Source organism: Gopherus evgoodei, chromosome 5 (assembly GCF_007399415.2).
Source record: "Gopherus evgoodei ecotype Sinaloan lineage chromosome 5, rGopEvg1_v1.p, whole genome shotgun sequence".
In the NCBI taxonomy this organism is placed as follows: Eukaryota; Metazoa; Chordata; order Testudines; family Testudinidae; genus Gopherus; species Gopherus evgoodei.
The window spans coordinates 131,114,838-131,136,654 of record NC_044326.1 but is presented as its reverse complement, the minus strand read 5'-3'; the positions used below and the strand labels follow the sequence as shown (position 1 = coordinate 131,136,654).

Genomic DNA, 21,817 nt, shown 5'->3' with positions numbered 1-21,817 from the left:
ACAGGAGTTTGGGGCTGTGCCCAGTTTAATGGTGGCGGGAAGGCTCTTGTGTTGAAATTTTGAAATGTAAGTTAATAAACCAGACCCTGAGGAAAGCTGTTGTTGGATTTGTAAAAGTCTCTTTTTGAGTTTATTGAGGAACCAAGAGGGGAACTGGAAGAGAGGAGCTGCTGGCAGGGCTGCCTTGAGGCCACAAGGGGTCACCTGGGCAGAGGCTACTCATTGATATGCCCCATCTTCATGGAGGGGAAATTCACCCAGTACAGCCAGCCAGCATGAGGCCTATGCACCAGGGTCAAGTGGTGCCCCATACTGAATTTTGCCCACTAAGAAGTGACTGTGCTGCGTAGAGCATGGCTGGCTGTGACTGCTTTTAACTTTACAGTCCGGTTCCTAGGATGTGCTTCTGACTCCAGTTTTTATATGATGTAAACTAGAGCGTGAGAAGATGACATCATTCAGGAATGCTATTTCAGATCAGTTTTCTTCACTACTGGAGCCTTTTAATAACAACTGGTGATACTGGGCTTGATTCGGCACGATGCTGGACTCTCTCGGCTCCCAATGACTTCATGTAGAATTGAGAATGCTCAGGACCTCACAGGATCAAGGCAATTGCCCTAACATGCTTCAGTTAAACGTGAAAATGTGCTGCCCTAGAAGAATTCCCCACACTCCTAGGCTACATACCCTGCTTGCAGATGCTGACGTTCAGCACACCTGAGCCGTGGCAGTTTCCTGCTGGCACACAGAATCCTGCATTGTCTGGGTTCACTGATGTATTGGCAAACACCTTTTCAGGGGGCACAAACCGATAGGCAGGGATTCCAGACACACTCACAAAGCTATCAAAGGTTATATACAGAGATCTGTGGGGAAGAAAAGCAAGAATCTGAATTGACAGACACAAGGACTTAGTAACCTATGCTGTATAGCCTTCAAAGTGGCATGTGTATGCCCATTTGGATTTACGGTCAGCTACAGACCTAATCCAAAGCTCACTCAAATCAGCAGAAGCCCTTCCACTAACTTCAATGCACTTTGGATCAGGTCCTATACACCTTGTTGTGGTGCTGCATGACCCTTTTATTAAAAAAAATGGAGCTCTGGGGCACAGATGCCTGGCCTCAGAAGGGTTTCTCAAGTCGTCACGATTATCTTTTCAGCCATACGATTTTCAGTGCTGCAGCAGTTGTTTTTGTGCCGCAGATCTCACAAACCACAAAAGCAACAATGAAAAGAATGGATGGGGGGAGACAGTACCAGCAGGCCCCAAAGAGGGCAATTCTTGAACGCCCAACATTGCCTGGATTTATCTAATGGGGGTTATTTTCCTGATTTAAAAAGAAAAAGTCATGTCAATTTTGTTTTCAAATGGCAGAGAAACCGAGGAGGAAGGAGGCTACTAGGTAGGATGGCAAAGAGAAAAGTCCCAGGCTTTCCATATCCCATTACTTGTGTATGTGTGCATGTGTTGAATGGTGGAAGTGATGTCACAGAATGATGCATTCTGGAATGTCTTTAGCAAACTAGGAAGTGCAAGAGGATTTCACAGAGGGAAAGAGAAGTTTCAAATAAGGTCTGTTTAGCATGCTTGTGCTGTCTCCTCTCATCCTGCTGAGTGAGGGAATTCAGCAGATATTTCAGGATGTAACTCAAATTTTCATTGTACTTTTATCACAAATAGTTCATTTTTAAACTAGATGTGACTTGGTTTTTAGAGCTAATTCATTCCTACTTGTTAGAGTGAATTAATAAAGGACAAATGTATTTAAGGAATAGAGCTTGTAAAACATAACACTAGGGGAAAAGATTTCATCTGAAATCTCAGAAGGATCCAGGTGAACAGTTTGATACGTTACGTTTGGAATTCCTCTCCTTACCTGCAGAAATCAGAAGAAAAGACATAAATTGTTTCATCTGTGCTTATCAATGGGTGGAAAGCACTTCCATCTGTCCCATTAATCATATTACATGACTCTGTGGTCCACCAGTTCAGTGACCTGCAGTAAAAGAATCAGAGAGAGGGAATGAAAGAGTCAAAGAATTATTGAGCAAATGGTGAGTTAATTACTGCTTGGTTGGCGTGGGAAGGACCAGGAGGGCCTGACTCTCATTCACTCTGAAAGTATGTCTACACTGCAGTCAGAAGTATGATTATAGCTGGGTAACAGTATCTGCACGTGCTCCGATTGAGCTAACATGGCTATAGCAGTTAAGACACGGTGGCACAGGCTTCAGTGCAGGCTAGGAATGCGAGTACACACCCAGGTTTCTGGGCGGACATGTAAAACCCATACTGGGGTCTATGCCATCATGGCTTCACTGCAATTTTTAGCTGCACTAGCTAGATTAAAGCTAGTGTAGCTATGTCTACCTGCGCTGTGATCAGACCTCGGATTGCAGTGCAGACCTACTCATAGCGTAACAGCTCTGGCAGTGTATACGGGGCTTAAAATGCACATAAATTACACTTAAATCCCCTTTACATTGGGGCTTTAGTGTAACTGAGAATCTGGTTCTGAGTATATTGCCCAAGCAAAAAGTTGCTGGCAAACATTTTAATTAACAGCTCAGTGTTTTGGGTTATTCACTTTGGGCTTGTTTATGAGCCAGACCACATGTCAAGCAAGCGTGTAGAAACCCCCTTCTGCTTCTATACAGGCGTTGGGATGGTGCTGAATTGGTGTGGCCGTAATGAATGAATGGTGAGAAAACATGGCTTGACATGACTAAACTATGAAAGAGGATTCTGGGAGCAGAATCCTTCTCTTAGCATCAGGCAGATGCCAGAGGTGAAACTGCCTGGCTCCATGCTGCCTGTATGATCAATACTGATCTTTAGGTCAGCAAACAAGTCCACTTGAAAGCAAATAACACGTGTAGAACATCCTGAGTGGAGCATGAGCTGACCGGGGCATCTCGACCCTGTTGAAAGACATCACATAAGGGGCTGAAGTGAATGATTGATAAGGGACTGAATATGGGGTAATGCTCAGTTGGCACCACTCTACAGTCTCCTCCGAAAGTAATAACTAGGTAAAAATTAGTAAACACACGCCCACTGGGCATGCTTTTAAGACATGTGATCCCTTTGAGGGAAAAGAGTATAAAAATCAAACAAATTAAATTACTGCTGGGGAATTCCTTAATTGACGCTTGAAGAAGCTGCTAGACAGAGTAGCCAAAACTCTGTACCATGGGCTCGAGTAGGACTGTGACCAGAGGGGTTTCCAGGCAGCCAAGGCCTGGCCTTGAGAGAATCCAAGACGAACCAGAGGGCTGAGGAGACCAGACCTGGAGGGAAGAAGTCATCCATAGAATTGGTAACCACCACCTCTGTTTGCCAAGCAGGAACTATGTGAGGCTAGCACAGGGCCTGTTTGTGTATGTTTGTGATGGAGTGGCTAGCTAAGAGGAATGTATCGCTCTTAAAGTATAGTTCTTAATGTCTAACATAGGAGTTATGTGCTTAATGTAACCTTTTACCGCTTGTGTAATCCCTTCTCAAACAAACTGCACTGTATGCAACATAATTACTGTGGACCTTTTTCACTGGTATGACAGTAATCTGCTCCACTAGAGCCATTAAAGATCCATTCAGGGGTAGTAGCCCCTTGGTGCCAACAATAGGCTCTCCAGACCTTGGGTCCGGACGCAGAGGAGTAGACAAGGCTACTTGCTGGAAACATGGGGTGGAGCCTCTAAGGCAAGACTCAAAGCATTCCCCACTACCTGCTACCCAGAGTAGCTGACCAGCTGCAGGGTGTGGGGAGCTATCCCAAGAGAAAGGAAGTAAGGGATGACTGTGACTCATCAGAGATATAACGTCTCCTGGGTGGGGCAGTTTTATGCACCACCCCTTGCTCACTACTGTATCTAAAGTCACAATCTACCCCTTTGTGTGAAAGACACCAGAAAACAGCAACTAACAAGAAAATGTAATGGAGGGAAACAGCAAATGGAAGCAGGATCCAAGCATATTCACTCCAAATAAAAATAAATGTCATTTTTACTATAGAAATCTGCAAGAGTACATGGATGGATGCTGACTAGCAGGAAACACTTGGAGCGAATCTTCAGCTTTAATGCATTAACACAAGCTCCACCACCCTTTTTATTAATATTTATTGTATACTTAATAAAATCAAAGGGAAAACTAAGCAGTAGCCCACAATACTGCTAAATACTCAGTGAATATGATGTAGCAGATTATTGGCAATAGTTTTAAAGTTCAAGCTGATTCTATAAAATCAGTACGCAGAGAAATACGTCAGTTTCTATATGGAGTTTGTAGTTATAGTTCCCAACTTTTCAGTAGAGCTTTGATATCAAGTCAAGTCAAAAAGACCAAAAGGATCACAAACTAAACCCATGCATGTCAGCCAAGTAATAAAGCCCTTGGGGTGGGGGTGAACCCCACCTGCAGTTGACCTGGCCTAGCTACATCACAGTCAAAACTATACAGCCTTGTCTCCACTAGGATTTTAAATCAACTGCACCAATGTACAAAAAGACCATTTTGCGCAGTGAAGACATAACCCAAGATGATCTGTGTAACTAACCCCTGCTACAACTCTAGTGACGATGAGGCAGTTGCAGTTTTAACTATGTACCTTGGCCATCTAATCCTGGTTAAAACTACAACTGCCCCCTCTTTACTAGGACTGTAACATGGGCCAGCTGAACACAGGACAGGTTAACACATGTTTAAAAACTCACCTTTCTCCTAGGGAAGACCAGAGCCCAGACAGAATGGACTTGGTCTAGCTGTTAAAGTCTCCTTTCATGACAGAAACAGCCCTGTTTGCTAGAAGTTACACTCACTAAAACCGTACTGGCTCCAACATCCACCCCTCCCACTTCTGGCTGCCCAGCGTGCGGGTTTGCTTGTGCAGGCAGCAAACAAAATCCCGGGGCTTCTCCTGACCAACTGCAAGTTGTAGGAGTGTCTCTCTCTCCCCATCTATCCACCTACGTACTTATACTGCCTCCATCCCTGTAGCATCTGAAATGACAGCAGCAATGACCTCTCTCAAAGAGGGTGCAATGTGTCTGTGTGGGGGTATGGCCACACCGCAGCCCTCTTTCTGCACCAGCTGGTGGCCTGAGGGCAATGGTGGAGGGAGTGAATGCAGCACCCATGTAAAGGGTATAGTAGTCATGTTGCTCCCCCGGCACCCTCCAGGTGCATTCTGCCTGCCTCTGTCCTCTGCAGGACAAGGCTAACTTCCTGTGAGCTGTGGGATTTGAGATGTACAGAGAGCCTGTCACTAAACTGGCTTCTTTGTAAAAATATTAGAAATGAAAGGCGCTGTCTCTGCTGACTGAAAGGTCTCAAAGGAAGTGTGAAGTTTCACACTGTCCGATTCGACAACTTACTCTTCTCCTCTCCACTCCACGATCTTTGAGAAGTTCAGGTAGTTCATTTTCCCACTGAGAACAACATATTCACCGTCATCTGTTCCATTCATCTAGAAACACAGAAAAGTTCATCTGCACAGTGCTGGGCCACTCACTCCCTAGGGCAGCTGGCTGATGCACGAGAACAGGGTAGTAGGTGTCTACTGTTGTGCTACTCTGTTACCATGCGCTGGACTCTGCTGGGGGCTGCAAGCTAATTGTTGACAGAGAGGGACGGTCAACCAAAGTATTCCAGATGATTTCAAGGAGAGAGATGAATATCCAAGATATCTATGGCCCAAGCCATAAAGAACTTTAGAGACTGAATCAACACTCGGAATTGCAACCAGAAACAAACTGGCAGTCAGTACAGTCTCTCTAGGGCCCAGATATTTGTACACTCCCACAATGAAATGCTATTAAGTAAGTGGGCAGACACATTCTATCTCAGCTGAATTTTCCCAGTGGTTTTCAAGGCTAATCCCACAAACAGGGCATTATAGGGGACTAAAGCATGAGCAACAGTGGTACGGTCCACATCTGAATAAGGAAACTCTGCAACCTCCTAACCAAGCATGGGTGGGAAAAAAAGCATATGTGGCTCTGCTCAGGGACTCTGAAACTGAGTTGCAAAAGGCAGATGTCGTCCTCCAACTGAAGAGGCAGCTATCCCCACTGTCATATCTCCAGTTGTTTCCTCACAACCTCCCCATAATGCTTGCGTGTGACCCTGACATACCCTTTACAACTGGCCCAGCAATTACAGGCTCAACTTTGCGTCAATGATATGCTATTAATTTAAAGCTCTGGAAAGCAAGACATCGTAGACAAGTTACCTTATTAAATAAGCCAAACTCTGAATCAATCTCACGATGAAACACATGAAGGGCTGACAAAAATTTGTCCTTGTAGCCCCACAGTAATTCATGGACAGTGTGTGTCATAAACAAGTTTTCTTGGTATAACATTAGGAGAATCTCTGTGGGTAGCCGAAGAGAAGTTGATTTGGTCCATTCCATTGCAGTCTGATACGAGAGAGGAATAAAGGACAAGTTAATACAGTATTAAAATAAAATGTACTTATACACATACTATCAGAACAATGTATAGGCATGAAGCATATTTTCAACCTTATGACTGAATGATAACAGGTAATTTACTGGTCACTGGGATTCTTTTGATATGTTCTTATCGATATCTACTTTCACAGGCCCCAATTCAGCAAAACATTTAAGCCCTTGCTTAAATCCATTCCTATTCAGTAAAGCATACAAGTTTCATTCCATTACGTTAAGCATATCCTTAAGAATGTATATCAAGTTAAACGTGTGTAAGTGACCTGCTGAATCGATATTGGCCAGAGTGATTGAATTTTAGTTTCAAGATGATGTGGCTCTGAGGCTTTAAACCAAAGTACATGCAAAAATGCTTTGCTAAACGGAGGTGGTTTGCTGAAGCACAGTAGCCTATTGACCTCAGAAGTGTTTGAAATTTAGTTTTAAAAAAGATGTGGCTCAGAGTTGTGAAACCAAATGTGGATTAAATTCTATAAAAGGCAGCCACTTCTCCAAAACGCATGGACTGGCTGCATCACCTACTAAGTGAAGACAGTACATGCTGAACAGAATGGAGTTTATTTTTCCTGTAACTTTTGGTACATTGCACTTTCTACAGCTCAATATAAGAAGTGAAGTTAAACAGATAGTTAAAAGTCAAGTTTCTTATGTGAAAAAAGAGCAAAACTGACATAAGAACAGGTTGGTACAAATCATAGAATTGGAAGAGACCTCGAGAGGTTATCTAGTCCAGGCCCTGGCACTCCTGGCAGGACTAATGATTACTTATGGCATCAAAATCATGCTATCAACAACAGAATGGAAACATGACTGTTACTAGCAAGTTTCTAGCCTGATTTCCCATACAGTGGCGGGCAGGGCAGGGCAGGATTCTTTTCAGGGAATCATGTTAGTCAAACAGTGCAAGAACCTACTTCCCTAGGTAGTCCACAATAGAAATTTTGTACCATCGCCCTCAAAAAAGAAACCTTAGTTTTGTCCAGGTCAGGGAAACTGTGCTTGCAAGAGCTGCATTCAAATGCGCTAACATGAATGACCCCTGTGTGGACCGTGGTGGCTAGAGTTAGGCTTGGCAGAATTTGATTTTTATTTTATCATTTTGACAGGTAATATCAGCAGTTATTTTCAAGCATTTTCTTCAATTTTTATCAATTTAAATTTTCACAGTTGTGGGAACTTACGAGCGTGATCAGACAATAATTACTGAACAACAGCTGACACTGAGATTCAAGAAGTTAAAGCTTTATAACCGCTAAAACACAAACTGGCAACATCGCCTGTCAAAATGTACAATGTAAATATCCTTAAATCAAACTCCAATACGTTCTTATGCAGCGTTTTTCTTACTTTGCCTAGCTGTACATTTTGATGATCATCAATGGAAATAGTTTTCGTTGGGGTAACAAGGTGGCTTGCCCCACGATTTGGAGAGCCTGGGACTAAGCCAACCCTGATTACGGAACGAGCCCCACTGAGGGGAATAAGGCAATTCCCTATAAAGTACAAGGGAAACCCAAAGAGCTGTCGCTATGTCAGTAGACACGGCAGGGAAAAAAGGCTCCTGCAGGATCATGACACCAGGGAACTTGGAGGGTAAAGCCCAGTGTGCAGGAGGCTACAGGGGAGGGAGCAGGAAACCCTGACTCTGTTTGGGACTGGAAGGCAGAGCCCCAGTGAGAGAGAGCTAGGAGATCAGACTAGGCCAGAAGAGCCCTAAGGGGTGAGAGAAAATGCCAGAGCTAAGTATGAACTTCTTCTTTGTGTTGTTGGTATGCGCTTTAGTTTGTGACTCTGGGTTGTTGTGAACTAGTTCTGGTATTAAGCTAGCCCCAGGCAGAGGTACTCTTAACCACAGAAAGCCACTGAGAGTTCTTAAAGGGCATGTCTAGATGAGGGGTGGGCAAACTACAGCCTGGGGCTGCATCCGGCCCTCCAGACATTTTAATCTGGCTCTCGAGCCCCAGCTGGGGAGCGAGATCCAGGGCTTGCCCCACTCCACGCAGCTCCCAGAAGCAGCGGCATGTCCCCGATCCGGCTCCTATACATAGCGGCAGCCAGGGGGCTCTGCACACTGCCCCCGCAACTCCCACTGGCTGGGAACCACAGCCAATGCGGGTTGTAGGGGTGACGCCTATGGACACGGCAGCATGCAGAGCCACCTGGCCATGCCTCTGCTCCTTGAGGTAAGCACCGCTTGGAGCCTGCACCCCTGACCCCTCCCGCGCCCCAACCCCCTACTCCATCCCTGATCCCCCCATGAACCCTTGTGCAGTTGGCAAATAAAGCTGTGCCACTGACTAGCCAGTAGCTCAGATATTCAGTGCTGGCCATCAGATAGCCAGCTTCTAAACAAAAGGTTCTGGGCTGGTCAACACCGAAAAGTTATGTCAACCCAGCTACGTCACTCATGAATGTGAAAAATCCACACCCCTGAGAGATGTAGTTAAGCCAGCCTAACCCCCGGTGTAGACATCTCTAGGTTGATAAAAGAGTCCTTCTGTGGACCTAGCTACCACCTCTCAGGGAGGTGAATTAACTACAGCAATGGGAGAACCCCTCCTGTCACTGTAATGAGGGTCTACACTGAAGCTGCAGCAGTACGTTTTACACTGATGTATCAGTGTCTTCAAATGATCATTAATAGGACCCTACCAATTTCACGGCAGTGAAAAACGCATCATGGACCGTGAAATAAGCCCTTCCCTAGGAAATCTGGTGTCACCTTGTTCCGAGGAGCATCCCAGCAAAGGGGGCTCCCAGCTCCAGCTGGACTGGGGAGGGACAGGACTTGTCCATCCCCTGTACAGCTGCTCAGGGAAAAAGGGGGATCAGACCTCATCCCTAACTCCAGGAACCTCCTGAGGCTGCAAGAAGTTCTGCAGTTGCTGACTTCAGAATCCAGCTCTGAAGGCAGCACAGAAGTGAGGGTGGTAATCCCATGACCACCCTACAACTGATTTGCGAACTGCCCACAATCCCCTTTTGGGTCAAAACCCCCACGGCTACCACACTGTGAAATTTCAGATTTAAATATCTGAAAATGTGAAATTTACCAATTTTCCAATCCTATGGCCGTGAAATTGACCATAATGGACCCTGAATTTGGTAGGACCCTAATTATTGAGCATCCAACTCCACCACCACAAAACTGCTGCCTGAGTTTCTGCTGCTAGCAGTCACCCAAGTCCCCTGCCCTGTATTGTGAATTAGTGCCAAACCTAATGAAGTTACATTCTGGCACATAAGCTGAAAGTCCAACTGCTAATGCAAATTAACTCACCTGAGAGTTGTTGGTTTTTTAGCTTTTTAGAGAAATTATCAGCTTCTACACAAAATAATTGATTTTTACATAAAAAACAAGGAGAAAACTTCAAAACCCTAAAATCTTATTTTTAACAATAACTTTTTTTTAATGCCAAACCCTCACCCATGGAATTTGCTTTTACCCATCTTCTTACCTGCAAACTGAACCACAAATAAAAAGAAGTGACTGAGTTACAAGAGATTATTAGTATGGTTGAGTCTAAAAGTGCAATTTTTAGATTGCATGCCACCCCATTAAATCTACTGCAGGTGGGTCAGGGAGATAGCACCCTTTGTCTCGAGTAGCTGACATTGAAAAAATGCTTGATTTTGCAGTCCTTACTCATGCAAAACTACTATTGAGGTCAATAGGAATTTTTGCCTGAGTATGCACTCTAGGACTGCACAAAGTAGGGATTGGATAGCAGACTCACGCAGTATGAATTGTTTTAGAGCAGACCCCAAAGATCTGTTATGGCTGGTTTCAGCTAAGAGAAGCTGGCCATGACATTGTTTCATTAACATTGTTGTCACGCGTTAAATGTTCAGGTGCCTACCCTGCAACTGAGCACCCCCTTACGTGCACACTGAGCAGTTCTAGGTGTGCAACTCAGCCTCATCTTCTTCAGAACGTAGCCCACCAGGTTAAAGATTGAAACAAGCCATTGAATATGGCTCTGCACACAGCCACAAGATGGAGCTGGTGCCCAATCAAGCTGGGAGCCACAACTTCTCATTTGTTGTTTGCAGGGTTGTTGTACCCGTGATGGTCCCAGGATATTAGAGACAAGGTGGGTGAAGTAATATGTCTTATTGGACTGACTTCTGTTGGTGAGAGAGACAAGCTTTTGAGCTTAGGTGCGGTCTGCACTAGGAAATTAGGTCGGTATAACTACATCGCTCAGGGATGTGAAAAATCCACATCCCTGAGCACTGCAGTTACACCAACCTAATCCTTGGCGTAGACAGCACTAGGTCTACAGAAGTTGATCCAATAAAAGATATTCCTTCACTTACCTTGTCTCTCTAATGTCCTGGGACTAACATGGCTACAACAACACTGCACACAACAAATTATAAGTCGTGGCTCTTTGCAGAGCCATATTCTGTCTCTAGAGGTTTGTTTCCATCTTTAACCTGGTGGGGATTTTCCAGGCTGCACAGCTCCATACCTTACACTGTGATACCCCAGCAAGCCAGACTGCCTAATGGGCCAGGACCTGCGCTTTGCTTTCTCTCCAAGGGTTATGACCAGCATTGCAAATTACCACACAGCTTCTTCTAAGCAAGCACATTTATTCTTAAGGTAAAATCATTACAGAGAAAACACATTAAAACCATGAAAGAACCTACACACGTGCTAAAAAGCTGAGCAGAGGTTACCCCCAATCCAACCTAGCGCTCTGGTCAAAACCCACCACTGGGCTTTCCCTGCGATTACAAGTTCATCTGTCTTAGATACAGAACAACAACTGAGACTGGGCTAATCAGCCACTTATTTATGCAGCTTGGGCATTTGATTTTGGCCTTCTGTAACAGACAATCAGCACACAATGACCCTCTACTCAGGGCATAGCTTCAAAAGGCTGTGGTTTTGCATAACCGGAGAAGAGGATCTGCATTAACCTCTTCCTATGGATTCCCCAGGAAATCCACTTAACATATATTGTCTGAAAAGCCCATATTTCTCTGGCACATTTTCAGTAGTCTCTGGTATTCCCAGGTCTTGCATCTGTCACATCTCCTCCTTAGCCCATGTCCAGACTACCCCGCCGTATTGGCGGGTTAAAATCGATTGCTCAGGGATCGATATATCGTGTCTAGTCTAGACGCGATATATCGATCCCCGAGCGCGCTTACATCGATTCCGGAACTCCATCAACCCGAACGGAGTTCCGGAATCGACACGGAGAACTGCGGACATCGATCCCGCGCCGTCTGGACGGGTGAGTAATTCGATCTTAGATATTCGACTTCAGCTACGTTATTCACGTAGCTGAAGTTGCGTATCTAAGATCGATTTTCCTTCCCTAGTCTGGACGAGACCTTAGAGAGGTAACTTATATACAATCCCGGCCCACATTTATACATAAACATAATAAAATAAAGTCTTTCAAAGATATTACAGGAAATTGCCCTATCTGTCACAGTGACAAGAAACAATATTCTTGTAACACATAACCTTTAGTCAAAAAATCATTAAAATATTAACCACTGTATCTGGCTTTTGCATATTTCTTTAGTATAAGTCCTGCCTGTACGGGTATAGCCAAGAGCTGTAGAACGGAGTCAGACAATGGACCTGATTCTTTACCCTGCACCTTGTGCAGTCAATTATATCAGTGCAAAGTGGGTGTAAAACACTACCACTGTGATCTGGGATCATTTTACATGTATTTGAACTGGTGGACAGGACTCCACAAAGTGCAGGGCGATGGAGAATCAGGCTCAGTTCCTTTAAGAGTATCTGAGGACTTCTGAGATCAAGTTCCTTTTTTTTTAAATGGGGTAATGCATCCTTCAAAATGAGACAGCAGAGCCTATGAAAGGACTGAGAGTGGTATGGTCTAGTGGTCTGAGCAGAGGGTTGGGATCCAGGAATGCCTGATTTCCAATCTCTGTTCTGACACGGTCTGCCTCAATGGCCTTTTAACTTCTCTGTCGCCAGTTCCCCATTCATTAATGGGGATAATTCTTACCTATCTCAAGAAGTTGTCATACAAAGAAATGAGCTGGAAATTAACAAAACACTTTGAAGATGAGAAATACCATGCATATAAGTACAAGTTGTAGCCATATGTCAGTAATAGCCACCTGTCAGTAATATTCCAGCCATAAATACAAAAGAACTCACCACTGCAGGAATATTTACTGTCCGGATCAGATCAACTTCAGGGTCTCCAACAGACTTCTCTGGTTCAAATACATAGGTCTTTGGGTTCACAGAAGAGACTCTGGTGCCATTGTCCAAAATATGAACATTCGCTCTTGGCCTGTACTCTCTGGGAGATAGAAAATTTGGCTCTTAAGGAAATTTTCACTGGTACAAATAATATTTATTATGGCTACAGAACTCTTGCTTTAAGTGCATAAAAAGAAAGGGTGGGATTTTCGCAAGCACTCAGCCCTGGTCTAACTCTACTCTCACTGAAGTCTGGATTCCTTTGGATCCAAAGGAGGAAGAGTTAGGTCAATGCTGAGCACTTCTAAAAATCCTGTTCACCCACCAATGTTCTTAATGCAGTCTAGTGAGTTTACTTTTTTGCTTTATAAATGACAATGGGAAAAAAAGGAAGATTACAGCCCAAGACAACACAAAAAAAATTAAAGGCCCAATCTAAGGTTCTGCACATGAAGTATGGATTGAAAACTATAGTTTTGCCTCTTCACTGTGGGCAAATTCATGCCTCCTGTGCAGAAGGTCAGTGCAAGGTGTATGCTCCGCTTAAGCCTCATCACCCAGATCCAACTGACACCAACAGGGGAGTCTTTCCATTGACTTCAGTGCACTTTAGATCAGGTCCTATGGGCTTATGTGAGACAAGACTGTGGAAAAGGCCTTATGCTGCTCTCTGCACAGGGATCAATTTCACCCTAGGTTCTTGAATATGCAAGGCGAAACACCGGCCGCACTTAAGTCCACTGGATTTTTTCCACTGACTTCAGTGGGGCAGGATTTCACCTCTACAATACTGTTTACCATCCCAAGCAGCAGATGTCCCAGGATTGCTCATAAACAAGCCTAATGCATGAGGTGGAATGCTGCCAGCTGATCCGATCAGAATTCCAGTTGTCAATGACTTTGAAATGTATGCCCCACACTTTTACAAACATCAGCAGCCACCATTTCACAAACAATATATATGAAGTTCTGCAGCACTGGCTTACCCAATCTCCAAATTAACTGTGCCTAGAACTGTTACAAAACAAAAGCAGGAGAGAGAGATATAAATGTCAGGTTACATGCTTTGCCAGCATTTCTTTATAGCTGTGTAAGAATTTGGTTACATCTCATTAACTCCACACCAGCTCCTGAGTTAAAAGGATCATATGTTGCCTTTTACAAGGGTTTCTTCCTGAGCAAACATGATCAAGGCTGTATTTCATACATTTCAACTCCCATGTTCTATGCCAACTGCACAAGAATCTTCGGAAAGACAAGGTGGGTGAGGTAATATCTTTTATTGGACCAACATCTGTTGGTGAGAGAGAAAAGCTTTCCAGCTTACACAGAGCTCTTGTTCAGGTCAAGAAGAGCTCTGTATAAGCTCACCTCTCTCACCAATAGAAGTTGTTCCAATAAAAGATATGACCTCACCCACTTTGTCTCTCCAATATCCTGGGAGCAACACAGGTACAACAACAGTGCATACAAGAATCTTCAGAGCATTCTAACCTACACACATGAACATACAGATATATTTGTATTTATTTTTTCTTTCCCCCCAAGAAACTGGTTCAACCTCTAAGCTGTTTAGAGAGATGCGTATGTTCCATGGAAAATATTCCAGTTAGAAACCAGCCATTCCCCCTGTCCCAAATGTTTATAAATGACAGATCCACCACATTTCAGCATCCTCAGTATTTGGGAACATTTTGAATTGGCAACACTTCCCATTTGACTTGGCAACAGACTATCATGGAAGCCAGGACTTGAATTGGAGGAGAGGGGGTAGAAGCAGCTCCCAATTTCTATGCCATAATCAGTCTGAGAAATCTCCCACTTCTAAAAGGCTTGGAGGAGAAAATAAAACTCACCCCTCAGGGTTCCAAGGGTTGAGTCTCAAAGATTAAAGAGGAAAATCGTCAATATGGCAAAACCAGACAAAATTAAAGAGCGTTTCCGAGCCCAGCAAGTTTGGACAGATGAGCAGGCTGCGCTTTACAATAAATTACTCCTTTGATCTCCAGCCCGTAAAACCAGTAAATACGGTTTCAGGTGACTAGAGAGACATTCACTAATACTATTTTTGGCTCTAGCTAGATCTGAATTTTGCAGCTTATGCCCATCTCTGCAATTACAACAGCCCTATTGAATGTCCCTGTGTTTACAGCCTGTGAATCAAACACATGATTTGTTTAAAGCTATGTCATCTATCCAGCATGCTGAGTTTATAAATAGTCCTTCAGTACTGTCCAATCTTGTTTATGTCAGTCACAACACTGCTCTCCCCCTGCCCAATTTCAGAGCATGTCCACTATCAAGGCAGCCTGCACTGCCCCAGCCCCAGCCCCACCCCCAAAAAAAACACACACACACACACACACACAAGTGCAGGTTTAGTTTTAAGCATGATTTAAGCACTCATGTGTTTAAAGATAAGCATGCACTTCTGTGCTTTGCTGGCTTGTGGCCCGAGCAAGGAGCTTGATATTTCTCCTCCGTCCCAGTGGGAAGCAGCCTACAATGGCCCCACGTGACACAGCCCTAGAAATGCCAATCAATCTGTTGGAAAACAGAACTTCGGCTTCCGGTGTTTCTGTATCAGACAGACCCTATCCTGTACAGGCAAGTCAGAGAGTGAATCATAGACCTTTGAAATGTGCAGCCCGGCTCACTCACGTCATACACAAGTAACTGAGACTGAACCTGCACCACACAGCCCCACCTCCTGCACACTGACTGCAAAATGACATGTCATGAGAGAGCTCTTGCCAGGGGATCTACACACCAGCCATTCATGCTGTGTTTCTCCACATGCATACGCCTGATCCACCAGCTACAGCACCATTCCTGATTCTCCATCTTCCATCCCAACTGACTCTGAGGCCAGTGGGCCTTGGCAAAGACTGAATTCTCACAGGATCCTTTCCCCAGTCAGCAGGTTTCCACCCAGTTCTACCTGCTGGCTTTCTGGCTTGTGCAGCCTCGTAAATTTGTGGGGGGAAGGGAATCACAGCCTGAGAAGCATGACAGGAAGGTGGCACCCAGGGATGTGTCATGGGTGCCAGAAGGTGGGGGACTCTGTGTCACTTCACATAGGGCCCTATAAAAACTAGAGCCCTGTTTATCTGTCTGACACACAGGAGAGCACCTCTGATTAGTTGTAAGTGCCACACTCTGCCAGAACACTTCACATGGAGATGCTGCAGCAGTGGTTCCCAGCGGCATGGGTGTTGCATGAGCAAAGCTTCCAGTGCACTGGGATGGGAGCCAGAAGGGCTGGAGGGAGACTATGTGGAAGGAACCAGATTAGCCACCATGACGAAATAAGGAAGGAGGAGAGGCAAAGACTGCAGGAAGAGAAAGGAAGATGAGAGAATAGCAGGAGCGGCAGTAAGAGAACGAGGATGCTGAGTTTGGAAGGAGAAAGGGAGAGGGAGAGAAATAACGTGTAGGAAAGGCATGTGCAAAGACCAATCTGGCTGTGAAACATTAACAAACCAGGCCCTCCCTTCAATTCTCGAGCATCCCTTCAAACACTAGGGGCCTGATTTCCTTTCACTCAATGGTCCCCAAACTGTGGGACAGAGGAACGTTCAGGGGGGCACAGAGGGGGCCGGAACAGACCCCACAGGGGGCAGAAGGGAAGCACCAAGCAGCCCCACTAGAACGCTCTACCTCCCTTGAGTAAACTCTCCAGCACATAACATATCAACAGGGTTGGTTTTTTTGCCAAGAAGCCTGTCATGGTTGCCCCAACCCTCCCAAGTTTTATTTTTGCAAATACAGCAAGTGATATAGACTTACCTGTAGGTGTACGGCCCTATTTCTTCCACAAAAGGGGTCTCTCCGTTGACCACTTCTAGAGGATTGACCACGTTAAAAAAGTAGAACTGCATGTAGACTGGCGGAGGAGGGTCTTCCCAGAGGTCAAAGGCTTCTGTGCCATTCTTTAGTACTGTTCCCTACACAATAAAAAAAGAAATCACATGGTTGCTGGGTATTCTGTGAAGATTCGCTGTAGGAGAGAGATGAAACGGACTCGTGAGTTGCCCTTGGACTGAAGCTGATGAGGCCCTGCAAATACTTCTCTATGGGCTTAACTTTAAGCACAAGTAGCCCCACTGAAATCAAACATGTGCATTAGCCTTCGCAAGGCAGGGGCCTAGAGCTGCAGAAATTCTCATTCTATTTCCCTCAAATGTTTGTGTCTTAAATTCCCTGGCACGTAGACTTACCAGCCAGAGCACAATGAACTATGTCCATGCCAGCCAATACTGGCTAATGAGGTCCAGCAATGCCTGTGCCTCAGTGAGAGAACAGCTTCGCCCCCTCCATTTGGTTTTATTTGGGGCACAGAAATGTTTTAAATTATTACTGAAATAAAGGACCTTATTGTCCTCACACAGTCAGTCCTTCTTGAATACTACATTGGGCCAGATTCTGACACCCTTACTCACAATGAATTATCATTTAGGCCTGGATCCTCAAAGGTATTCAGATACCTACATAGCTTTGAGGATCTGGGCCTTACTCCACAGGTGGTTTCTTCCAGCTAAGATGCTACTAAACCAGAGTCAGGGTATCAGAATCTGTCCCTATATTAATTCTGGGTGAAATGCACTTCTCCACACTTCTTAACCCCTTAGGTATTTCTCAGCCCCTCTGAAAATCAAGGCCTTAACTGTAAATTCCTTGTTGCATTACCTTCAGTAAGATCAGGACTGGGACCATTACGCTTAAGCGGGGGATAGAGTGTTGCACAAAGGTGAATGTAACCATCTGTATAAATACAACTCCAAATTTACATAAACTGAGGGAGGTTTGTCTTTGACTGTCATCTTATTACAAGTTAGATGTAGTTATACAGTAATGACACACTTTAAGCTTTATCCTGTCATAAATGATCAGGTATAACCTGACAGGATCCCATCAGTATGCACCCTGGGGTCCTGGGTTCTCTAATTCATAGAAATTGGGAGCAGTAGGCGGGGGAGCAGGAGCAGGAACAGAAACAGCTAGCTGCACTGGGGTTTTTCAAACCCTTTGTTTTTAGTTTTCTAACTGGAACCATTTCTGAAGACTGCTTTGCACTTGTGAAAATAGGGACAAAGGATTAAGGGCCTTTAACAGGCTGGCAGTGTTTACATGGAACCTTCCCCTCCCACCCCAGAGATGTTGATCCTGCCAGGGAATGCTAACTTCAATGGGTTCTGCTGACTCACCGAAGCAAGTGGATTTCTATCCTCTGTGAATATAGAGGAGATGGGAGCCGACATCTGGAGATGGAGGATGTAGAGTCTGTGGCAAACAGCCCTGAGGCAGGCATCCTACTAGTGCTCAGACTAGGAGAGAAGCTGAGCTTTGTCTTATTGTTAATTTCTTTGCTAATAAACCGAACTCCGGCAAAGGGGTGAAGTTTTGACTCAGCTGCGTGTGAAATTTGTTTTAGGCATGAGCACTTAGTCTCAGGCTCCAATCCTGCAAGTTACTGAGGGTCCTCACATTTATGTGGACCAGGACTTAACAGCAAAATCCCTGGCTGGGCCTGGGTTCCTTTCCCACCCCCATTAAAAAGATTTTCCTAACAAAAAATGAGAACACAAATGCACACAGATCCATCTGCTATCAGCTCATCTTGTATTCTATAGAAGTCTATACAAGAATGTCCATAAATCCCTGTTATTGTAGAATCATTTAACTATTATATTGGCAATTCATCTATAATTGTGGGGTCGGGGTCTGAATGCCATCTTTTTACATTTCCTCTAGAAACATGATATACAAGTCTCATTCCAAACATGCTCATTTTGTTTTGAAAATGACATTACAGCTATGATGCAGCAGTGCTATAAAAAGAGAAACTAAATCAATATTGGAGAAAACGGTTTCAGCTCCACTGAAGTCAATTCAGGGATAATTCTGACTCACTATATTAAACCGTTTAAGAAAAAGCACAGAGAAAACCATATCTCCAATGCTACATTACCAGGAGGCAGAAGTGGGGGAAATAATCTGCAACTAAATGGATCACATCTCCAGCCGCTCCTTTTATTTTTCTGGGAAAACACATTAAATATTGTAAACACAAGCTCAAAAGCAGAAAGGCCTGAAGAACTGCCAACTACTGGTTGGTGCTTATAGGATCTTAATTTCATTAACACAATTTGTTTCTCGGACGCATTCTGGGTATCCCAGCCTCAGTTTCTGTTTCCTTTCCACTTACATTTTTATTTTTGAGTGGTTAGATTGATAGAATGAGCTTGGGATGGCTGTAATATTTCGGAGTGGGAAAGCAAGCTGGCCCAAATCCCCAAAGTGCTTGGCCACCTAACTCCCACTGACATCTAAGACAAAGGATTAAGGCCCTGTAACAGGCTGGCAGTGTTTGCATGGAACACCCCTACACTGAGAGATGTTGGTCTTGCAAAGGAATGCTACATTAAATGGGTTCTGCTGATTCATCAAAGCGAGTGGATTTCTATTCTCTGTGGATAGAGAGGAGGTGGAAGTGGACATCTAGAGTGGAGGATGTAGAGTCTGTGGCAAACAGCCCTGAGATAGGATATCTGGCCCATCAAATCATGTAACACACCACTTCATAACCATAGTAATACACAGGAGTTACAGAATGCTTTTCATAAAAGGATTTCAAATTATGTATTCTGAATAAGCCACATGTATTACAGAAAAATTATTTTAGAAATGTTTTGCGGAGTTATTTTTTAATTCCATGGGGACACCCCGTATTTCTGACATCCTGTTTCCTGTAGGTCCTGATGTCTTAGGCCCTGATCCTGCAACTCATTCCATGCAGGTGGACTCCTGCACCCATGCAGAGCCCCACCGATCCTTCCTTAGAATTCATGCTAGTGGATTAAATATTAATTGTTTCCCCACAAGCACGCCAAAGATCCTAAGAAGTTGTAACACCTGGGAATAGTTATGTTCCCCTCCTGCAAGGTTTCGTTCTGATTTTTCAAGATGCCCACACTCCTTTATGCTAGGAGACTATGGCCTGGTCTACACACAAAGTTGCACTGTTTTTGTGTGATTCTTATACCAGTGCAACTTTGCATGTGAACTCTCCTACATCAGTTTCAACCTGTCTTATATCCATTTAGTTTGCACTGGTAAATTTTCAGGGTCAAGCTAAACTCAGAGAATCCGTTTTAAACAGAGTGAAGAGAGTTCTCACCCACAAGGAGCACAGGCTTAACTAAACTGATTTAAGTTAAACCAGTGCAGCTTCTGTGTTTAGACAAGTCCTTTGTCAACACCACTAACAACAGTACCCTGCAGTGCTTGGCAGCCTGGGCTGAGCTTCAGAAGATCTGGTTTCTAATCCCTGCTCTGCCACTGCTATATGGACATGGCCAAATCATTTAATCTTTCTGCACCTCAGCCTCCCCATCTGAAAAGTGGGGATGAGGACACCCATCCTGCTTTGTGATCTCGAATTGAATAGCACTGTATTATAACCAAATATTATTAATGATTAGCACAAAGAGTGTGCACTTACTGTTAGGGCTGATATCAGTAAATAATTATTCCTACTATAACCATTTTTTAAAAGTAACCATTAATGTTAATCGAATTGACCCATCTTGACTCCAGACTAGAAACTCTGGACAACAACCATTCAGAAACAAAGGGCAGATAGGAGGGGAGAAAAAAAATTATACTAAATAACACCCAGGAATTAATTTTAAATGTTTTTTAACACTGATAATCACATGTTATTATTAGGTTTAAAAATACTGAATATTTTTTAATGATTTGCCTTGGCGATCCTAGCCTGACCACAAATAAAGCATTGATCTATACAAAAGTCAGGAAAAGTTGAGAGAAATTTATCAGCAAACATGAAGAGAGAATTATTCAAGATAAACATCACTAGGACCATATAAGTTGAACTGTAAGACAGCAGATACTTAAAGCTTTATATGCTTTTCACCACTTACTTACTGCTGCTTTGGAGGATGTCCCTTAATTACAGTCATTACAGCTTCTTATATCTGATTACATTTTACACTATTTTAAAATCACACATATTTAGGCTTCCCGGGCGAGAGGGAGGCTTATTAACACAGGGTAGTGGTGTTTTTTTTAAGGCAGCCCTTGCAGTCTCAAAGGATTTTTTGCTGCCTTTCAACAGGACATTTAAAATCAGCCTGATTTAAAATACATTTATTCTGAGCTCTCTCATTGCAGCCCAGGGGCAAGCTCTCCAGATCTCACCCAGAGCCTGATTTCATGGCACTGCTCCCCACCCTACCTGGACTCCAGTGATGCTCTGCCTAGGATTACCCAGGCCTCGAGGGAAGCCACCAAGCTCCATCCCCCGCCTCTCCCCTGGCTAGATGTAGAGCCAGCAAAGGCCGCCTGCGTCTTGCGAAGGAGACTGGCCCCGGCTGCGCCTGCAGCGAAGTCTCCCCCGGCCCTGCCTGGCTCGGGGCGGGGGGCTCTCACCTCTTTCACTTGCAGGTCCACCACTCTCTGGAGGACGTGGGCCACCAGCAGGGAGACGCTGGCGACGAGCAGGGTCACGGACAGGATCCCCAGCGCGGAGAGGCAGCACTTCCTCATGGCGGCCGCGCGCGCACACACAGAGCCCGCACTGCTGCTGGGGAGCCGGAGAGGAGCCTGCCCCAGCCGCTCTCCGCCTACGCCAGCGCGCGGGCGGCCTGAGGCGGTGCTGCTCGGCCGGGCACCGAGGCGCCGCCCGCCGGGGGAGCGCGGCGCTGCTGCGGCTGCCCGGGGAGGGCTGCTGCGGGTTTCGGTTTCCTGGGCAATCGAGCGGGGCGGGGGCGAGAGCGCAGGGCCCTAGTCCCGCCCCGCCAGCTAGGGGGGTGAGACAGCAAGTGTGGAAACCCAGGATAGGAGCGTGTGGGGGGAATAGGCGCCTGTATAATTAAAAGCCCCAAATATCAGGACTGTCCCTGTAAAATCGGGACAGCTGGTCACCCTCTGCCCAGCCCTTGGCCTCCCCTCTGCCGCATTGTCCCACTAGGGTGACCAGATGTCTCAATTTTGTAGGGACAGTCCCGATTTTGGGGACTTTTTTAAATATAGACACCTATTACCCCCCATCCCCCTGTCCTGATTTTTCACACTTGCTGTTTGGCTCCCTTATGTCTAAGTCTGTGAG

The 21,817-nt window shown here is 44.9% G+C and overlaps 1 protein-coding gene across 3 annotated transcripts in view; it reads right to left on the bottom strand.

Annotated features, from left to right (window-relative positions):
* The window catches only part of SCARB2 (scavenger receptor class B member 2), a 34,877-nt gene extending 13,514 nt beyond the window's left edge, over nucleotides 1–21,363 (bottom strand). For all 3 annotated transcript variants that reach the window (XM_030565156.1, XM_030565155.1, XM_030565154.1), the window contains exons 1-7: nucleotides 21,139–21,363; nucleotides 16,474–16,631; nucleotides 12,637–12,784; nucleotides 6,240–6,428; nucleotides 5,383–5,474; nucleotides 1,884–2,003; nucleotides 691–869 (exon numbers count right to left, since the gene is read on the bottom strand). In XM_030565156.1, the coding sequence (XP_030421016.1) occupies nucleotides 691–869; nucleotides 1,884–2,003; nucleotides 5,383–5,474; nucleotides 6,240–6,428; nucleotides 12,637–12,784; nucleotides 16,474–16,631; nucleotides 21,139–21,255 (1,003 nt within the window). In that variant the 5' untranslated portion in view covers nucleotides 21,256–21,363. The remainder of the gene's footprint in view (nucleotides 1–690; nucleotides 870–1,883; nucleotides 2,004–5,382; nucleotides 5,475–6,239; nucleotides 6,429–12,636; nucleotides 12,785–16,473; nucleotides 16,632–21,138) is intronic.
* Nucleotides 21,364–21,817: the final 454 nt, after the last annotated feature.